The sequence below is a fragment of the Poecilia reticulata genome, linkage group LG13 (genome assembly GCF_000633615.1).
Source record: "Poecilia reticulata strain Guanapo linkage group LG13, Guppy_female_1.0+MT, whole genome shotgun sequence".
In the NCBI taxonomy this organism is placed as follows: domain Eukaryota; kingdom Metazoa; phylum Chordata; class Actinopteri; order Cyprinodontiformes; family Poeciliidae; genus Poecilia; species Poecilia reticulata.
Window position 1 is genome coordinate 9,320,580 of NC_024343.1, and position 16,741 is coordinate 9,337,320.

The 16,741-nt window shown below is 38.7% G+C and overlaps 3 protein-coding genes across 7 annotated transcripts in view; 2 read left to right on the forward strand and 1 right to left on the reverse strand.

Moving 5' to 3' along the window:
* The window catches only part of snx19b (sorting nexin 19b), a 55,715-nt gene extending 39,406 nt beyond the window's left edge, over nucleotides 1-16,309 (reverse strand). The window contains exons 1-11 of one of the 5 annotated variants that reach the window (XM_008425254.2): nucleotides 16,011-16,309; nucleotides 14,688-14,948; nucleotides 9,600-9,794; nucleotides 8,309-9,514; nucleotides 7,804-8,002; nucleotides 6,266-6,366; nucleotides 6,039-6,158; nucleotides 2,005-2,129; nucleotides 1,418-1,490; nucleotides 1,082-1,238; nucleotides 580-657 (exon numbers count right to left, since the gene is read on the reverse strand). In XM_008425254.2, the coding sequence (XP_008423476.1) occupies nucleotides 580-657; nucleotides 1,082-1,238; nucleotides 1,418-1,490; nucleotides 2,005-2,129; nucleotides 6,039-6,158; nucleotides 6,266-6,366; nucleotides 7,804-8,002; nucleotides 8,309-9,514; nucleotides 9,600-9,794; nucleotides 14,688-14,891 (2,458 nt within the window). In that variant the 5' untranslated portion in view covers nucleotides 14,892-14,948; nucleotides 16,011-16,309. Of the gene's footprint in view, nucleotides 1-579; nucleotides 658-1,081; nucleotides 1,239-1,417; nucleotides 1,512-2,004; nucleotides 2,130-6,038; nucleotides 6,159-6,265; nucleotides 6,367-7,803; nucleotides 8,003-8,308; nucleotides 9,515-9,599; nucleotides 9,795-14,687; nucleotides 14,949-16,010 lie in introns of all 5 variants that reach the window. The other 4 variants (XM_008425253.2, XM_008425252.2, XM_008425256.2 and 1 more) reach the window with 4 other exon arrangements.
* LOC103474375 (vegetative cell wall protein gp1-like) overlaps nucleotides 15,793-16,741 on the forward strand; it is a 4,509-nt gene continuing 3,560 nt past the window's right edge. The window contains exon 1 of the mRNA XM_017308116.1: nucleotides 15,793-15,814. Within this exon, the coding sequence (XP_017163605.1) occupies nucleotides 15,793-15,814 (22 nt within the window). The remainder of the gene's footprint in view (nucleotides 15,815-16,741) is intronic.
* il4i1 (interleukin 4 induced 1) overlaps nucleotides 16,428-16,741 on the forward strand; it is a 54,101-nt gene continuing 53,787 nt past the window's right edge. Inside the window, exon 1 of the mRNA XM_017308266.1 lies at nucleotides 16,428-16,467. The gene's annotated coding sequence lies outside the window, so the exon portion shown is untranslated. The remainder of the gene's footprint in view (nucleotides 16,468-16,741) is intronic.

A 16,741-nucleotide genomic window follows, 5' to 3' on the forward strand; every position in this document is an offset into this window, starting at 1 on the left:
AAAAAGCTGATTTATTTTACTTCTGCACCAGCTCTTTCTCCAAGGACGTCCTTGATATTTCTTTGTCTTCTTGTCTCAGGTAACAATGTTTGTATCTGTSTTTCTTYAGTTTCCTGTACTATCTTATATTTTCTTCTGATTGGATTAAATTCTGTTATTCTGTGACGTCAACACGCATTGTTGTGTTTCTGTCCCCACACGTGGCCACGTGAGAGAACCCGGGATCAACAGGAAGAATCAGAGCCAGAGATTTGCTAAATTTAATTGTATAAAAATTCTTCCTTAACACTGGTAACATATTATGTTACCAGTGTTACATAATTATGTTATCAACATCAGATTTATAAAGTCTTAATATATTACCTGATAAAATTTTCCACCACACAACTAAAATTAAAAGGTATTAAAAGGTAATAATGATTGAAAAGTAAATAAAAGTGACGAAAAAATAATTAAATAAAATTCAATGCCTCTTTAAATATTTTGTCGCATTGTCTGCAGGTTTTTAAATTGGGGCCCCTGTCCAGAAGTTGAAGCTGTTTGGGGGACCATGGCATGGAAAAGTTTGGGAATCCTTGCCTTGAGCCTGGGGTGTCGAGCTCCAGTCCTCCAGGGCCGCTGTCCTGCAGTTTTTAGATGTGCCACAGGTACAAAACGCTGGAATGAAATGGCTTAATTACTTCCTCCTTGTGTAGATCAGTTCTCCAGAGCCTTAATGACCTAATTATTCTATTCAGGTGTGGAGCAGCAGAAGCACATCTAACTGTTGCAGGGCAGCGGCCCTCCAGGACTGGAGTTTGACACCTGTGCCTTAAGCTATTAAAATCAGCAAATTGAAGTGGAAAACATCTGTGTCACAAATGTTTTCCACTTACAAAGGTGGTGCAATAAAACTCTTATAACCCTTCTCAGATTGTTGGGAACACCTAACTGCTACCAATCTCTTCAAATCCAATGGAAACAGTAAGGGTATACAAAGCTTTTTTTCTTTGTTTACAACACTGCTTCTTCATCTTTGCTTCAGTCTTTATGTCAGCGTTGTTTTAAAAAGATGAAGATAAATGTAGAGAAACTTTCTTACCGTGTTCCTTACACTGCTTTGCTCTCACACCATGACCCCGGCAGCCTGCCCACTGCCCCAACACTGGACCTCCTTCCATCTCTGCCTCCTTCAGCGATAACTTTTCCTCCTCAGTAATGAAGGCTTGTAAATCCACCAGAGTCATGCCATTAAACACCTGAAGGAGACAGCAGAACCATGACATGAGAAAACAAATCCCACCTTAKCTACATTGAGGGGGAAATTATATGAATGTAACATTTAGTTTGCCCAAATGTGTTTCAAAAAGAGCAACACTAAGTTTTCAACAGAAGTGAATTACAGAACTGTGATTAAACCTCAACAAAGTTCACGTACTGTGCTGGTTTGGTCCCAAACAAACGACACAGGAGGCCTAATTTCTGAGCCATTCATGAAGGGGACGCCTTTGCTGGAGAGTTTGAGACGTGAGCTACGATTAGGAACAGTAAAGATGATGTTAACTACATGAGCACAAACTTCAGAAAAAATCTTATTTGAATTTAGAAATACTAACAGTAAACTGGTTAAACTATAAATACAAAGCTTTAAGTTAAAAATTATTGTAAAAATCTTTAATTGCAATTGATGGTGGAACCCACCCTCCATAACATAAGTAAAAGTTGGATCTTATACATTTGAAAGTTTAGCAAAAAGACACTATGCAAAATGGAAATTTCTGAAGCTGATGTTTGTTGCTTTCAACAGCTGATTGTGTAATGTCGTACACAGTGACTTGCAAAAATATCTAATCTTTTTAACATTTTGCCATGTTACAAAGACAACCTGAAATGTGTTTTATTGGAAATAAATAAATAACATGTTCAATATGAATTACTTACATAAAGCTTGATGATGAAAAAAGGTTTTGAACTAGTTTTTAAAACCATGGATAGAATGTATGGAGAACTAAGGAAGTCTCTCACCGGTTCTTCTTGTCTGTACCCATCTTCCCTCCATCCACCTCGGACTCGGTGTCCTCTGTGGGGCTCTGAGGTTCAGAGTGAGGGAATGCCGTCTTCAGGGTGCCTACAATAGCATTCACCACAATCTACATGTGCAAACATAAAACACATGATGACAAACCCCAAGCATTCTCCTGACAGATTATGGGCTAAACTTGGCATCACTGACAGGAAATCTACAGGACATTTACCGTTCTACAGAAGATTTTCAGAAGCCGTTTGGTGAAAATAACGGAAATACTAACAGTGAGATAGTTAAACGGTGCATATATGTACTTGAATAAAATTCAAACATGTCGAAAATATTTGTATTTGTTCTATGTAAAGTAAGTGAAATTGTGAAAATTTGGGTGAATCACATCAAGGTTCTGATAACAAAACTTTTAATAGTTCAAGTGAATCTTAAGGTTCTTCTCCAACCTTTAGGACCTGTTAAGATAAAGGTAAGAAAACCATATGTCCTCTGTCTGGCCAGTTGTTCCTATGTGATCTGTCTGAGGTATAATTACCGTAAAAACTTTGCACAGTTTGTGAAATCTGTGTGCAAATTTCACACACATGAAATTTGTGTGTGAAAACTAAACCTTTATAAGGGTTAGCTTATAAAGGGTTATAAGCTAACCCTTTACCTTGTAAGGTAAAATAAGATATTTTTCCTTATACAAGAAGGTAAAATATCTTATTTACTATTATTTTATCTAATTTAGCGAACAAATATAACAATGTGTACTTGTGGTTTTGGCTCCGGGCGTTTACACACAACTTATTTAAGTCAAACGCCCACTTCATATTCTTTATGTTTTGTTACAATATAAAGCCACCAAAGTTTCCACAAAACAGGGGAATGTTACCATTCAAGTTCTAAAAGAAAATAATAATCAATCAGTGAAAGAAGCAATCAATGGGTGTATGTGCATACAAATCTTTAGCATATTTAATCAAAAACACTTACCTATAAATATGTCAATTCCTTCCAAGCAGCCAGATATTTTTTATTAATTTTTTAAAGCTGATCTCAATAATAGTTGTCCAGACATTTTAAAGTCTGATGTTTCTCTAGACCTCAGCCGTTTTCTTACTTTAATCAGTGACAAAGTGCTGCATCCTAACGCATTAAGGAGCGTTATCATACTTCCTTCCAGCAGCCGTTACACTCTAGAACCATCACTGCTCCCAACAAAACTCCACAAATGTTTATATCCAAACTTATTTGCAATTTTCCTCATTGCCTGCTGACATTTGCAGTTTTTACTTCTTGTCAATAACCTGTTGCTGTTTTCTAGGCACAGATATACAAATTTTGTAACATTTTTAAGTAGCCCTACCAAGTTGCACATTTTTATAAACCTGAATATACTATTTTTAATAACAACATTATTATTTTTCTTGTAAAATTGCCCTTACTGGGCAGTCTCTTTTTATGTATGTTTAAATTGCTCCATCTTTAATTTTCTTAAGGTGGGACAATGAAGGATATTTTCATTCTATTGTTATTTGGTTTAGTCCATAAGTCTGACCATAATAACATATCATGCAGTGTGTGCTTAAACATATAGTGACAATAGGAAGCAGGTGGAAGAGAGACTATAGTCAGTAGAATCAAGAAACAATAGACGAGTGAGAGTTTGTTGTAATTTATGATTTGGAGACATTGGTGCTATCCAAAAAAGATGGATCTAGAGGTGGGGTAGGAGATGTATGGATAAAGGAAGTTGAAAACCACAGAACAGATTCATGTGTTTTGTGAAGAAAGAAATGCAGAAGGTAGGTGTGACAGAGGAGGACGGTAGGGATACGTATGCTCAGATGGTGGATGATCCAGTGGGGAAATAAATGAAGGAAGCAGCTGAAAAGAGGCGGAAATAAAACAGCAGTAGTAGTTAAGCAGTGGATAAAAACAGACAGGAAGGGTTACTTGTGCAAAAAAGTGTTAACTCAGATCAAAAATGCAGTAGGTAACTTTTAAAAGCAAAATGCTTTTAACGTATTTCTTACAACTGTCAATGTTGTGACAGAATAATATGAGACAAATAATATGTGAAAAAGAATACTCTCACCATCATTGATGGCTATGCTAACTAGCCTTAGCATTTATGACAGGCTCTTCTGTAGCTTAGCAGAGAACAACACAAAATGGGTCTGTGGAGCACATACAAGAAAGTGATTGACAGCGCCAAGACCCTTCTCCTGGCTCAGAATGGTCATTTCTGACGTAAACAACCACGCTGCCCCCTTCCTGGGTAGATAGACAGGAAGGAGGCACAGGAGCTACATTTCTTTACAACTGATTATTTGTCTCATGTTATACTTTTAGGACACAGTAATAAAGCTGTAACACAGGGGTCCCCAAACTTTTTCCTGTGAGGGCCACATAACTTTTCCCTTCTCTGCTGGGGGTCGGAGTCAGTTTGTAACAGAAAAAGTGACGATTGTAGGAGAGCCTAAATGTAAAAATGTATTGGTTTCCAGAAAGCACAATCAAATAATCCTCTCTGGGTTCTTCACAGAAAAAATCCAGGAAAGATCATAGTCCGTATTTTCCGAACTATGAGCCGAACCGGACTATAAGCAACAACCCCAAAGTTTTTGTTTTTTTTAACCAGTAAACATACACATATAAGCCACAGATATCTCTGCCGCTCCAGGTTTTCCACAACCATGCACCCAACATCTGAATCATAACAGGTCAATTGAATATCACATTTATTACGGTTGAAAAAGAAAAAGTTGCCAAGTTTAGATKTAACTGAACTGATTACGGTAGTTTCCGAACGATAACTGTAACAGTAAAAGTGCTGATCCTTCGTGTTGCTACTAGCATGTGCTAAATAAAAATGGGCTCCTTCTTCTTCTTCTGCTGCTTCTTCTTTAGATTTCAACAGCAGCTTGCATCCATTATTGTTGCACTACTGCCATCTACTGGGTCCTAATATCTATACCTCATATTCTCATAATGATCCCAGTATTATAAAAAAAAGAAAAAGAAAAATCTTCTTTTTCCCCTCAATGCTATTTAACTGATCAACAACGTTCTCAAATTTGAATTTCATATTAAAATCTAATTCCGTTTTAATGGGCGCTTTCTTCTTTTATTTCCAATGTTGACTTCCAATGATTCACTTCCTGCTAAAGAGCCCCCTGGTGGTTGAAGAAAAATCCACATGTAAACGGCTTATAGTCCAGAAAATACGGTATATGAAAAAAAATCTAAATGCTCTCTTTTATTGTTCAGGGGGCCGGACCAAATGTGGAGGCGGGCCGGAATCCTGCCCGCGGGCCGTAGTTTGGGGACCACTGCTGTAACAGATATGTACAAATTTTTAACTCTATCTTGAAGTAATATTCTATAGATATTCTGGAATAACTCATAATACCTATGGAATATTGGCCCGTGTGTTATGTAGATATCTGCAGGTATTCATATTTCCCCAATTTGTATTCCAGGTTTAAGAACACAAAAATCTGGAAAATAACTGCCACATGCATTATCCCCTTTAGGAATCACCTTCGCTGGTCCTAAAGCTATGTCAAACTTAATTTTATCATCTTCAATTTAAGAAATTATTTTTACACAACACCATGTTGGTAAAATAAGTCGGAATGTTTTTGATATTTGCAGAACATTGTTATCCTCTCTGCCCGTCAAACAGCGGTACAGAAGGAAAAGCACTGGAGTGGCTGCTCTATTAACAGCTTCTCAAAAGCTGAAAAACCTAATCTACCTAATGATGTGCCCTGGTTAGATCTAGTTGTGCGAAAGAAGATTTGAATCATTATAGCAAAACACTGTGTGCTTATCAAAAGTGGGATTAATTCATTCATTCATTCATTCAGCCTTGGGTAGCCAGTAGGTCACATGCAGGTCATTTGAAAACATAATATATGATAAGTTTTCAAGTTTTAAGTTTCCTCAAACATGCTTGAAAACTTATCCCAAGATAGTGAAGTAACAACATGTGGACAACAGAATCCTGGTAAAATGTTGAACTTTCAACCTTGTCTATGCGAGACACAATGAACGGTTTCTTCACAAAGGCAATCCTAGCATCTGTGTTGAGAGCAAGGAACTCCTGCATCTCTTCACTGTTGGCTATTTCGAAGATGGAACACAGTTGCTGCAGAGATCAAGACAGACAGTATTTAGTGTGTTACAATGGGGTAAAGTGTTTTTTGGTAAAAAAAAAAAAAAAAAGAAAGAAAGAAAGAAAAATTAACCCCTGACCTTTAAGAAGGTTTCAAGAAGTCCTTTCCTTGCCTCAATCTTGTCACTGTCCATGTTTCCAAATGGCATGTCAGGAAAAACTTTCTTTGGACCTTTCACACCTACAAGTTATATGAATACAACTTTATTTAGTGTAAAGAAAGTAACAGTAGATAATAGTACGGAGTAAACATCTTAATGTCGGACTTTCACCTCCAAAACATATTTGCTGCCTGGCCCCCTTCAGAACTTTCCTCAAAATAATGGCCTTCAAACTGTTGTTCATAATCATTGCGTCTCAGATGCTGATTTGGAGTATGCATGTGATAGTTGATATTTTTGTTGGCACCGTATACCATGCTAATTGGTCTATTTTTAAGTGAATCTTTGCAGTACTTCCTTGTTCTTCACATATTGGAAATGAGACAAAAATAAACTTATCCAGATTTAAAGAGTGATTCTTAATTTAAAGTGAGGAACCTCCCAAAGTTCAGGTGCCTAAGAGAAAGTCGTACCACTGGAAAGTCGTACCACTGGAAAGTCGTACCACTGACCTCCTATCCAATTAAGATAGTGTCTGTTCTGAGAGAGATTTTGCAGAAACCAACATGCTCCCAAAAAAAAAAGAAAAGATGAACACCAGCATATGCAGGACCAAAAGTATGGTGTCTTTCACAATCCTTATGCCAATGAGCTGGTACTGAAAACTGACAGATTATCCTGGTGCTCTGAAACTTTGGGTTTCCTTTGTTTTCTGTTTTACTCCATCCCCATACAAACAAAAAACCCAAAACATTACAAAATGCAAATACCATTAAACAAAACAAAATACAAATCACAAACAGTGCTAATCAAAACATACTGCTTGTAATGGATATTGAACTATTTAAAATATATTGTTTAAATCTGTAAAGTAAATTATTCAAAGTGAATTTTCTAAATTAAGAATGTTGCAGATTGTTTATGGATGTTTGTCTGTTTTGATTAGCACTGTTGGTGGTTTGTATTTTGTTTTGTTTTGGGGTTTTTTGTTTGTATGTACCTCACGGGCTGCCGTAGCTAATGAGGGCAGATCCTATAAAAGCTGGCAGAATCATTGTACCAACGAATGACTTGAACTGTCAAGATGCACTTGACATAACGAATTCAACACTTAGTGTTCCCCAGTGAAAGCAGTGAGGTACATTTTGTCTTGTTGTCTGTATTGTAAGTTTATGTTTTGTATTCGAATGTTTGTATGTTTTAATTTTCACGGTGACTGAGGTTATTGTGGTGACTGTGATGATCATGGTTGATCTTCATCAACGAAAATAAAAACCCTTGAATTAGTAATTCAAGAGCTGGGGGAGCTGCTACACTGCTCCTTTAATTACTAATTTTAGAGATTGTTTAAGGATCATTACCTTTAAATTAATAATTAGTCTGTAGATTAAATGTGTTTTTATTTTTAGTTAGTTTAGTATGAAATCACTGTGTTAAAGTAAATGGATTTCTACAGACAAAACTTTTTAAATGAGTAAAACAAATAAAGCCAACTGAACAAAAGCAGTTGTACCTACCTTTGATGAGTTTCCGCAGTTCTGATTTTTCTTCAAGTCGAGTCTGCAGGTTAAGGAACTCACTGTATCTTCTGTTGACCATGTGATATGCCACAGGCTGGATAGGGGTTGGATTCTCTGAGCCTATGTGTATCGACTCTATAAGCTCAGCGCCTGCTTGGATGCTTTCCAGGTTCTCACAACCCACCGACGTCTCATACTGGAAACCAAAACAGCTTTATTTATTTCTAGTACAGGTTAGACTGTGTGTAACACAGGGCACTTTGTATGTACATAACTTTAAAGTAAAGATCATTATATTTGTAGAAATATCCAGCAAGTTTGAGTTTCACCAAGTTTCACCCTTTTGCCCATGCAGAATTCTCTCTGACAAAAGATAGATGTGTGTGAAAATCCAAGTAGATCATCAGTTTTAACAACAGTCTGTGAACTACTGGATAGCAGTATTAAAAAATATATTACCGGGAGAACTACTTCTGAGACTGGCAAAAGAAACGTCACTTACTTTGATGGTATAAAGTGTGTATGGGTGTGAGCCAGTGCCGCGATGTTCTTTGGCTGTGATGGTACCAGTGATGCGGAGGTTTTGGATGATGACCGGTCCTTCTGGACTGCCAAGGGGCTCAAAACTGAACGTCGACACGGGAGAACAGCCCTGCAGTGGACTAGCCATGATCAGCTCGCTAGGATTCCCCAATCCAGTCGGCTCTACACCCAAGACAAGCTCTCTGCTTTGACTTGCTGCAGGGGAACTGTTTTCTCTTTTCAGATCCTGAAGGCTGTTGGTACTGCAAGTTACCTCTATGTCCCTGAGTGATGACAGGCACCCGTCGTTAGGACTGTCCACAAGTACTGAATTCAACAAGACCTTAGGATAGGAGCCGTTCACTGGACTTGGGGAAACCTCCTCCAAGTCTATACTATTGTTGTCCTCAGCAGTTGAGATGTAATTTTGGGATCTGTCATACAGTGTGTCTACTTGACCTATCATGAGCAAAGAATCAGTGGAGGTGGGTTTGTAGTCCGCCAAAGGAGAGTCAGGTTCAGAGTCAGTTTCTTGGTAAAATGGGTTGGACTTTCTTCCTCTCAGGTAGCATCTTAAAAAGGGTTGAGAAGCTTCCTCTTCTCCAGAGAATGTCTGGGGGAACTTCACCTCCTCTGTGTCAGTTGCATCGTAGGCATGGAGATCAGGCAGAGCAGCTTCCATGTCATCAGTCAGCTCCGTCTCTGCTCCTTGTTGAAGTGACTCACTATTCACCTGAGTTACACACTGTAGAGTTGGAGCCTCAGATTCAGCAGCAGGTAATGGCAAGCTGCAAGTCTCTAGTTTGGATGAGACAGAGTCCAGCTGTGTGCTGGACTTACAGAGGATTTCTATGATCAGGAGGTTTAACCAGTCAGGGTCTGACAATTTAGCCACTAGAGGGAGAAAGACATTAGAGGTGATAAGCTCTCCGACAACAAATCGTCCTGTGTTGGTTTCTAAATGAGGTGATGGCACCAAAACATGCAGCAGAAGAGCCACAACGGCTCGGACGTAGTTGATTTCTGCTGAATCGTCACTCGTAGCAATGTGAGGAGTGGCAATAGAGGAATACCCTTTCCATAACTGTTCGCCCTCACTGTGCTGTTTCTCTTTGGCCAGCTCCTTGGCCGTGAGGTAGTCCTGCAGGTGGCTGCCCACCAGGTTCAGGACCTTCTGCATCAGCTCCTGAGAAAATACAAGTTTCTTGTCCTACTGTGTGTGCATGATTTAAAAAAATCTAAATGTACCTGATGTTGTTAAAGCTTCTTACCTTTCTGTCAATGTGTTTGGCACGCTGTTTCAGCTTCATGGCCATAGAGATCATGGCTTCCTGAACTTCTAATTCAAAACCACTTTCTGTGGACACAGTCGAGTACCATGAAATGACAAAGTCTCTGATTATTTTTCTCACTGTGTTATGGATCTCCTGGTCCAAATGTTCTTCATCCTCTGCAGATGACTGAACCTGAAATGCAGATGAGAACAAATCTGAGACAAATGAGCCTCATAACACCACATGTACCACTTTTTGATATTTTATCACTTTGTAAATACTTCAATTTATTTATAAAGCATTTTAAAAACAGACATTAACTGCACCAAAGTGCTGTACAGTATTCATAAAAGCACATATAAAAACACATAAGCATAAAACTCAAATTAAACCAGTAAGAACAAGTAAATTACCATGTCAGGCCTTACTGAAATGCCAAATAACAAAAATGAGTTTTAAAGAATGATTTAAAGAGTTCAATTTTGAAGGGTAAGTTGTTCCACAAATTCGGAGCAATACCATACCAACTTTATTTATAAAGCTCTTTAAAACAACCACAACTGATACAAAGTACTGTACATTAAAACACAACATAATTTAAAAAAAACAACTTTTACAGTTTAAAAACAAACAAACAAACATACAATTTAAAACTAGATCCCGCTGGAGTTGAAAGCCAAGTAAAATAGATGGGTTTTAAGACAGCAATGACAGCAAATGCCCCATCCAGGAGCGCCGCCRGGAATCTTGGGCCCCCTGACAAAAAATTAGTTTGGGCCCCCTGCGCAGCTGCTGTTGCAATTTTTTGAGTCTATTTGACCCATAAAAAGCGTCACAATTTTAAAGCCTGCATCTGCCTTACTTTCTTTGGTTCAATACTGATAATTAGCTGATAATTAGCACAATATTTACTGCTTAGGAATTAAACATCCAACAGTCCACATCCAGTATACAAGTAGGTTGTTTAAATTTCTTCTGAGTTTTAGATACTGAAATGTCTCCCCATGAGCAACAGTCAAAAGCAACGTGTAACTACACATAAAGCAATCCAGACTTCTCAAAAATCCTATGTAGTTGCATTTTACTCAAGCTGGAGTACATAAATTTAATAAAAAAATATGTTTTCTCCATATTTGTTAAAGCTGTCACCATGTAGCAGTTTGTTATGAGACAGATAATCTGTGAAAAGATCAATCTCCTCCATCTCCTTCCTGAATTACTATTACTGGTTAAAGTATTGCACCGTTCTGACCAAAACAACCAATCAGAACCAGGAGGAGGGTCTTAGTGCTGTCAATTATCCTCATTCACTCACTGCTAAATGTGCTAATGGTGGAGAAATAACTTATTAGTTTATAACCGTTTATCTGCCACCATTGGTAGCTATGCTAACTAAACTGAGCATTCACAGTTTGAATCTGCACAGCTCTGTGCTACGCTAGCTGCAGCACTGCACAAATCGAGGGGGAGGAAGGATGAGCAGCACCACATGAGATGGTGATTRACAGTACTAAAACTCTCCTGCCACTGACTGGTTGTTTCCAGCACTGATAGAAAGCAGAGGAAATAGATGTTTCACAGATTATCTCTCATACCATACTGTCACAACATAAAGACAGTTTTAAAAAATATGTGGAAAAAATATTTATGTAAAAGTGACATGCTGCAGCTTTAATTCACTCAGGAGAGGACGGGTCAGGAGGGACGTGGGTTAGAGCTGCTGCTGACTGACTCACCTATTGTTAAGTGGTAAAAGATACGAGTTAAATATATGAATATGTTGGTATTTTTTTCCCTTAATTCATTAAATGTTAGTGAAATGGAGGCAAACAGTAGTCTGTAACTAAGCTAACTATGCTAAATGGTTGATAATCTCACACAGTCTACTCACCCGTCGGAGAAAAACTGGGCTATAAATCAACACTCTTGCCTTTTTCTCTCTGTCCCTCTCTCCATTTTTTTTTTGAAAACCTGATTTTATAACTTTTCTTAGCAGCATAGTAACTGCCACCATCTTTCCTGACTGCAGCTGCATACAGCGTCACTCTGAAGCTCCAAGGAGAAACGAACCATTTCATGCAGATCCAGGGGGGTTCAGGGCAAAAACGGATGTGTGTTTTTTGGTCTGGGAGTGGCAACATTAAATTTCTAGTGCTAAAAACAATCTTTGAAAATACAATATGATTAATTTTGTAATTGACAGGACACCGATTTTTTAAATTTTATTCCTATGAACAAAATATAAATAATTAAATTGTGGAGGGCCCCCTGTTGGTCAGGGCCCCTTGAATTGTCCTCACTTTTCACTTTTCACCCCCTGATTTTCAGTCTGGTTCTGGGCATTTTATTATTTGACTATGGTGTGCCAGAAATTGGATGGTGGTGGAGAAGGTCCTGGAGAGAAACCTGGTCTAAGCCAATTTCAGGTGCCATCAAAAAAAATTTATATCATGACAAAGTTTATTTAAATCAGTAATTCCATTCCAAAAGTGTAACTTGTATATTATATTCATTCGTTACACACAGACTGATATATTTGAAATGTTTATTTCTTTTAGTGTTGATGATTGATAACTAATGAAAACTCCAAATTCAGTACATCAGAAAATTAGAATATTGTTAAAAGGTTCAATATTGAAGACCTCTGGTGTCACACACTAATCAGCTAATTAACTCAAAACRCATGCAAAGGCTTTTAGATGGTTCTGTAGGCTACAGAGTGATGGGAATGACTACTGACTTGAAAGTTGTCCAAAAGATGACCTTTGACACCTTGCACAAGAGGGTAAGACATAAACATCAAGAAGCTGGCTGTGGACAGAGCTCTGTGTCYGAGCACATTCATAGAAAAGATGCGGTAGGAAAAAAATGGACAACCAGTCGGGATAACTGCACCTCGGAGGGGATTGTGAAACAAACCCATTTAAAAATATGAGTAAGATTCACAAAGAGTGGACTGCAGCTGGAGTCAGAGCTTCAAGACTCACCACACACAGATAAGACATGGGTTTCAGCTGTCACATTCCTTTTGTCAAGCCACTCTTGATCAAGAGACGGCATCAGAAGCACTTTGCCTAAAGACAGAAAGGACTCTGGACTGCTGCCGAGTGATCCAAAGTTATGTTCTCTGATGAAAGTACATTTTGGAAATTAAGGTCCCGAAGTCTGGAGGAAGAGAGGAGCAGCACCGAATCCATGTTGCTTGAGGTCCAGTCAAAGTTTCCAAAGTCAGTGATGGTTTGGGTTGCCATGTCATCTGCTGGTGTCGGTCCTCTGTGTTTTCTGAGGTCTAAGGTCAACGCAACCATCTACCAGGAAGTTTTAGAGCACTTCATGGTTCCTGCTGTTGACCAGCTTTATGSAGATACAGATTGAATTTTCCAACAGGACTTAGCACCTGCACACAGAGCCAAAGCTACCAGTACCTGGTTTATCYCTATTCTTAATTAACCACCAAACTCACCTGATCTTAACTCCATAGAAAATCTATGGGCTATTGTGAAGAGGAAGATGTGATACACCAGACCCAACAATGCAGAAGAGCTGAAGGTCACCATCAGAGCAGCCTGGACTCTCATAACGTCTGAGCAGTGCCACAGAATGATCAGCTCCACGTCACGCCACATTGCTGCAGTAATCTGGGGAAACGGAGCCCCAACTGAGTACTGAACATGCTCACACTTTTCATGTTCATACATGACCAACATTTCTAAGAATCCTTTTTTTGTTTTGATCTTAAGTAATATTCTAATTTTATAAGATATTGAACTTGGGGTTTACAAAAAAAAATCATTTTAAATACTTTATATCCGTCTGTGTGTAATGAATGAATATAATATACAACTTTTCCTTTTTGAATAATGGAATTACTGATTTTAAACTTTATGATATTAAAAACTTTTTGGCCAGCACCTTTACTACAACTTTACAGTTGTAGTAGTCGAAGCATGTAGTAATGAAGACATGGATAAGTTTCTCTAAGTCTGTGATATAGAAGCTAGATTTTAACCTTTGCTAGAAAGCGCAGATGAAAAAAAAACTGGTTTCACTACAGAGCTCACCTGCTTGTCCAATTTCAAGCAACTGTCAGAAATGACACAAAGATTCCCAACAGAAGATTAATAAAAAGAAGCAAGGGAAGCAGGAATTTTATCAGGTTTACTAATGTTCTTTTGTCCAAACAATATAACTTGAGTTTTATTTTGATTCATGTGAAGAAAATTTTGGTTCATCCATGAGCTAACTTGTGTTATGCAATTTGTTAAAGACTTTAGGGAATAATCCTTACCTTGTAATTTCTTTAGGGACATTGTACGTAAATGAAAGGAGAGATTACATTTTTTTAAAATGTGTCCAAGAGACAGCAAATACTATATAGACAAAATAGGGCCTATGATTGAATCTTGAGGTACTAAATACTTTAGGTTTTGTGGGTTCACTCTTTGAGGCTGTGGTGCTACAGATGAACAGAAAACCTTCTGTCTTTCAAATATGACTAGAACCAATCTAAAACTGTACCCTTAAGACCAACACAGAGCTGCAGACGAAATAAAAAGATGTCATGGTCAAACACTGCATTTAAAATCTAATAATAACGCCACAATGTTCCCAGAATCAACTGTTGGAAAACAATCATTAAATCCTCTAAGCAAGTATACTTCGATGTATTTTTGGGAGAAAAATATGTGATAAATCAACACAAAGTACTGTGTACTTTTGAATTGGATGGAGAATGATCCTTTATTTTGAAAATTCACAGTAAATAATCAGAAAAGTGAGGTATGCATATGTTTTCTATCCTCCTGAGTGGATACTTTGAAGAACCACCGTTTGCTGCAAGTCTCTTCCACATTTGCACATCCTTAAACGTTAACCTTTATGATGTGCTCTTGGCTTGTGTGTTCATCACTCTACCAACACCTTCACAATTCAGCTAGACACCAGCCCTGGAGGACCAGGATTGACCACCCCTGTGCTAAGGTTATTTTTTCTCAGTATGTTTTCCTGATTATTTTGCAGACACAAAATTAAACACACACATGTGCTAAGACATGAACAAACAAACCCATTTAGTGATGCACTCACCTGTTCCAGACTGATGAACCTCTCCAGGTGAACCAAGCTGTTGGACTCTAGGATAGCCTGGGAGCCAAACCAGCCTCCGAGCACCAGCAGCAAGCTGGTGAACACACATAGGAGCCAAATATTGACCAACAGGTGGAAAAGCAAGAGCCAAGCCAGCAGCACACCGAAGCCCATAAGGCTCCTCTGTCCCATCCCCTCAGCCATGGCCCTGAGCACGTTCAGAGAGAAGCAGGGATCATGCAGGCCAGGGAAACGGCACACCTGGAAAAAAATGTTTAAAAAAAATGTAAACCTCCTAATAGACTTGGAGCATTAGTATAAATGTTTCTCCATGAAGTGGGATAAGCTTAAGCTGGAAATCATGAGTACAGCAATGACTTGAAGTTTTTCAAAGGAACAGAAAGTTTGTGGTGACGATTCAAGTTGTTGTTAGATTATTTATTATACAGCATAAATGCTCTGGACCAGGGGTGCTGAAGTCCAGTCCTCTAGAGCTGCWGKCCTGTAACGTTTAGAMGCATCTTTACTCCAACAGACCAGGATCAGCTCTGAACAGACCTGCTAATGAGCCTTTCATTTGATYCAGCTGTGTTAGAGCAGGGACGCCTCTGAAAGTTGCAGGATGGTAACTCTCAAGGACTGGAGTTGAGCAGCCCTGCTCTGGACACATTGATGGAGGAAAGCTAGACTGTAACAACGGCCTTGGGGCCGACTGACAGGGACCAGGCCGCCTTCGAAAACTCGCAGGAGGCACCAGTGTGCTGACTGTACAGTCATCTTGATTGACTGAGTGGATGGACAGATATTAGCAGTTCCAGGAGAATATTGCAAAGTTATTTTCTCTAAATAATTGATACGTGTGACAAAGATGAGATGGAAGCAGATTGTCATAAACTGGTTTCTACAGTATTCAGCTCAAACTGGCTCACTTAATACAGTTTACCTGGAAGCGGGAAAAAATAACTAAAATGGATCTTGATTCAATAAAAGCAGTGAATTAGTCGTTTATTCAATAATATAATGTGATTCTGATGCTATCRMTTTCTTAGCGTCCGAACACTGTTTTAAGCAAACAGCAGCTGCTTATTTGTCTATATTATTCAACATGGACTGCAACAATCTGACGGGTTGGTTTTTATCATTAGCGTCGTTAAATGTCTCATATTCGCCAGTCTTCATGAGAACAGCAGCAACAACAGAGCCCTAACTAAAGCTGCTAAAGACAATAGAGTAGTGAGAATGGAATAATAAACGAGCCTTGAGTGTCAGCAGTCTGAAACAACGACATGACAGCTGGGATGTTTTATCAAAGCGATCACGTACCAGCAGAACAGCTAAGGCTGCATAGCATCATGCTAACGCTTCAGCTGCACCACCAGAAGGGATGTGACAGCTTCCTGCTGCTACACTTCACTGTTTAAAGAAGAGAAAAGGTTTGCAACCTGTGCGATCTGTCACGGCTCAGGGAAGCCACTTGATGACATTTTCCTTCATGTTTACTTCCTGTTTTGTGAAGTCATCAACCAACAGGCTCATGGGAAATGTTGTTTGATGACCATAACCTCGGACAGCTGCAGTTCGGGGCAAAGAACCATAGACATAATATAAGAGTTGACGCCGCATTGGCTGCTCCGGCGCAGGAAATACGGCGGCCATCTTGGAGCGGTCGTCCCTCCTACTTTGCTCAATCAAAACAGCAGAAGATGCCTCAGCACTGAGGATATTGTTGTTTGGATTGATGGATTATTGATGTGAGGGCTCCATAGACAACATTTCACAAGTAAGATGGACATATTATTGAGTATATTCTGTGACTGGAATATTACTTTACTGTATTTATGTCCACCGGCGAGATACCAGCTAATATTAGCTACAGTGCTTGGTGTAATACGGGTTCAGCCCCGCTACATTAGAAATGAAACAATGTAACATACATTATCAAACTTATATTATGTGTTATAACAGTGTTTTTCAACCTTTTTTGAGCCAAGATACGTTATTTTAATTGAAAAAATCTCGAGGCACACCACCAACCAAAAATGTAAACAAAGATA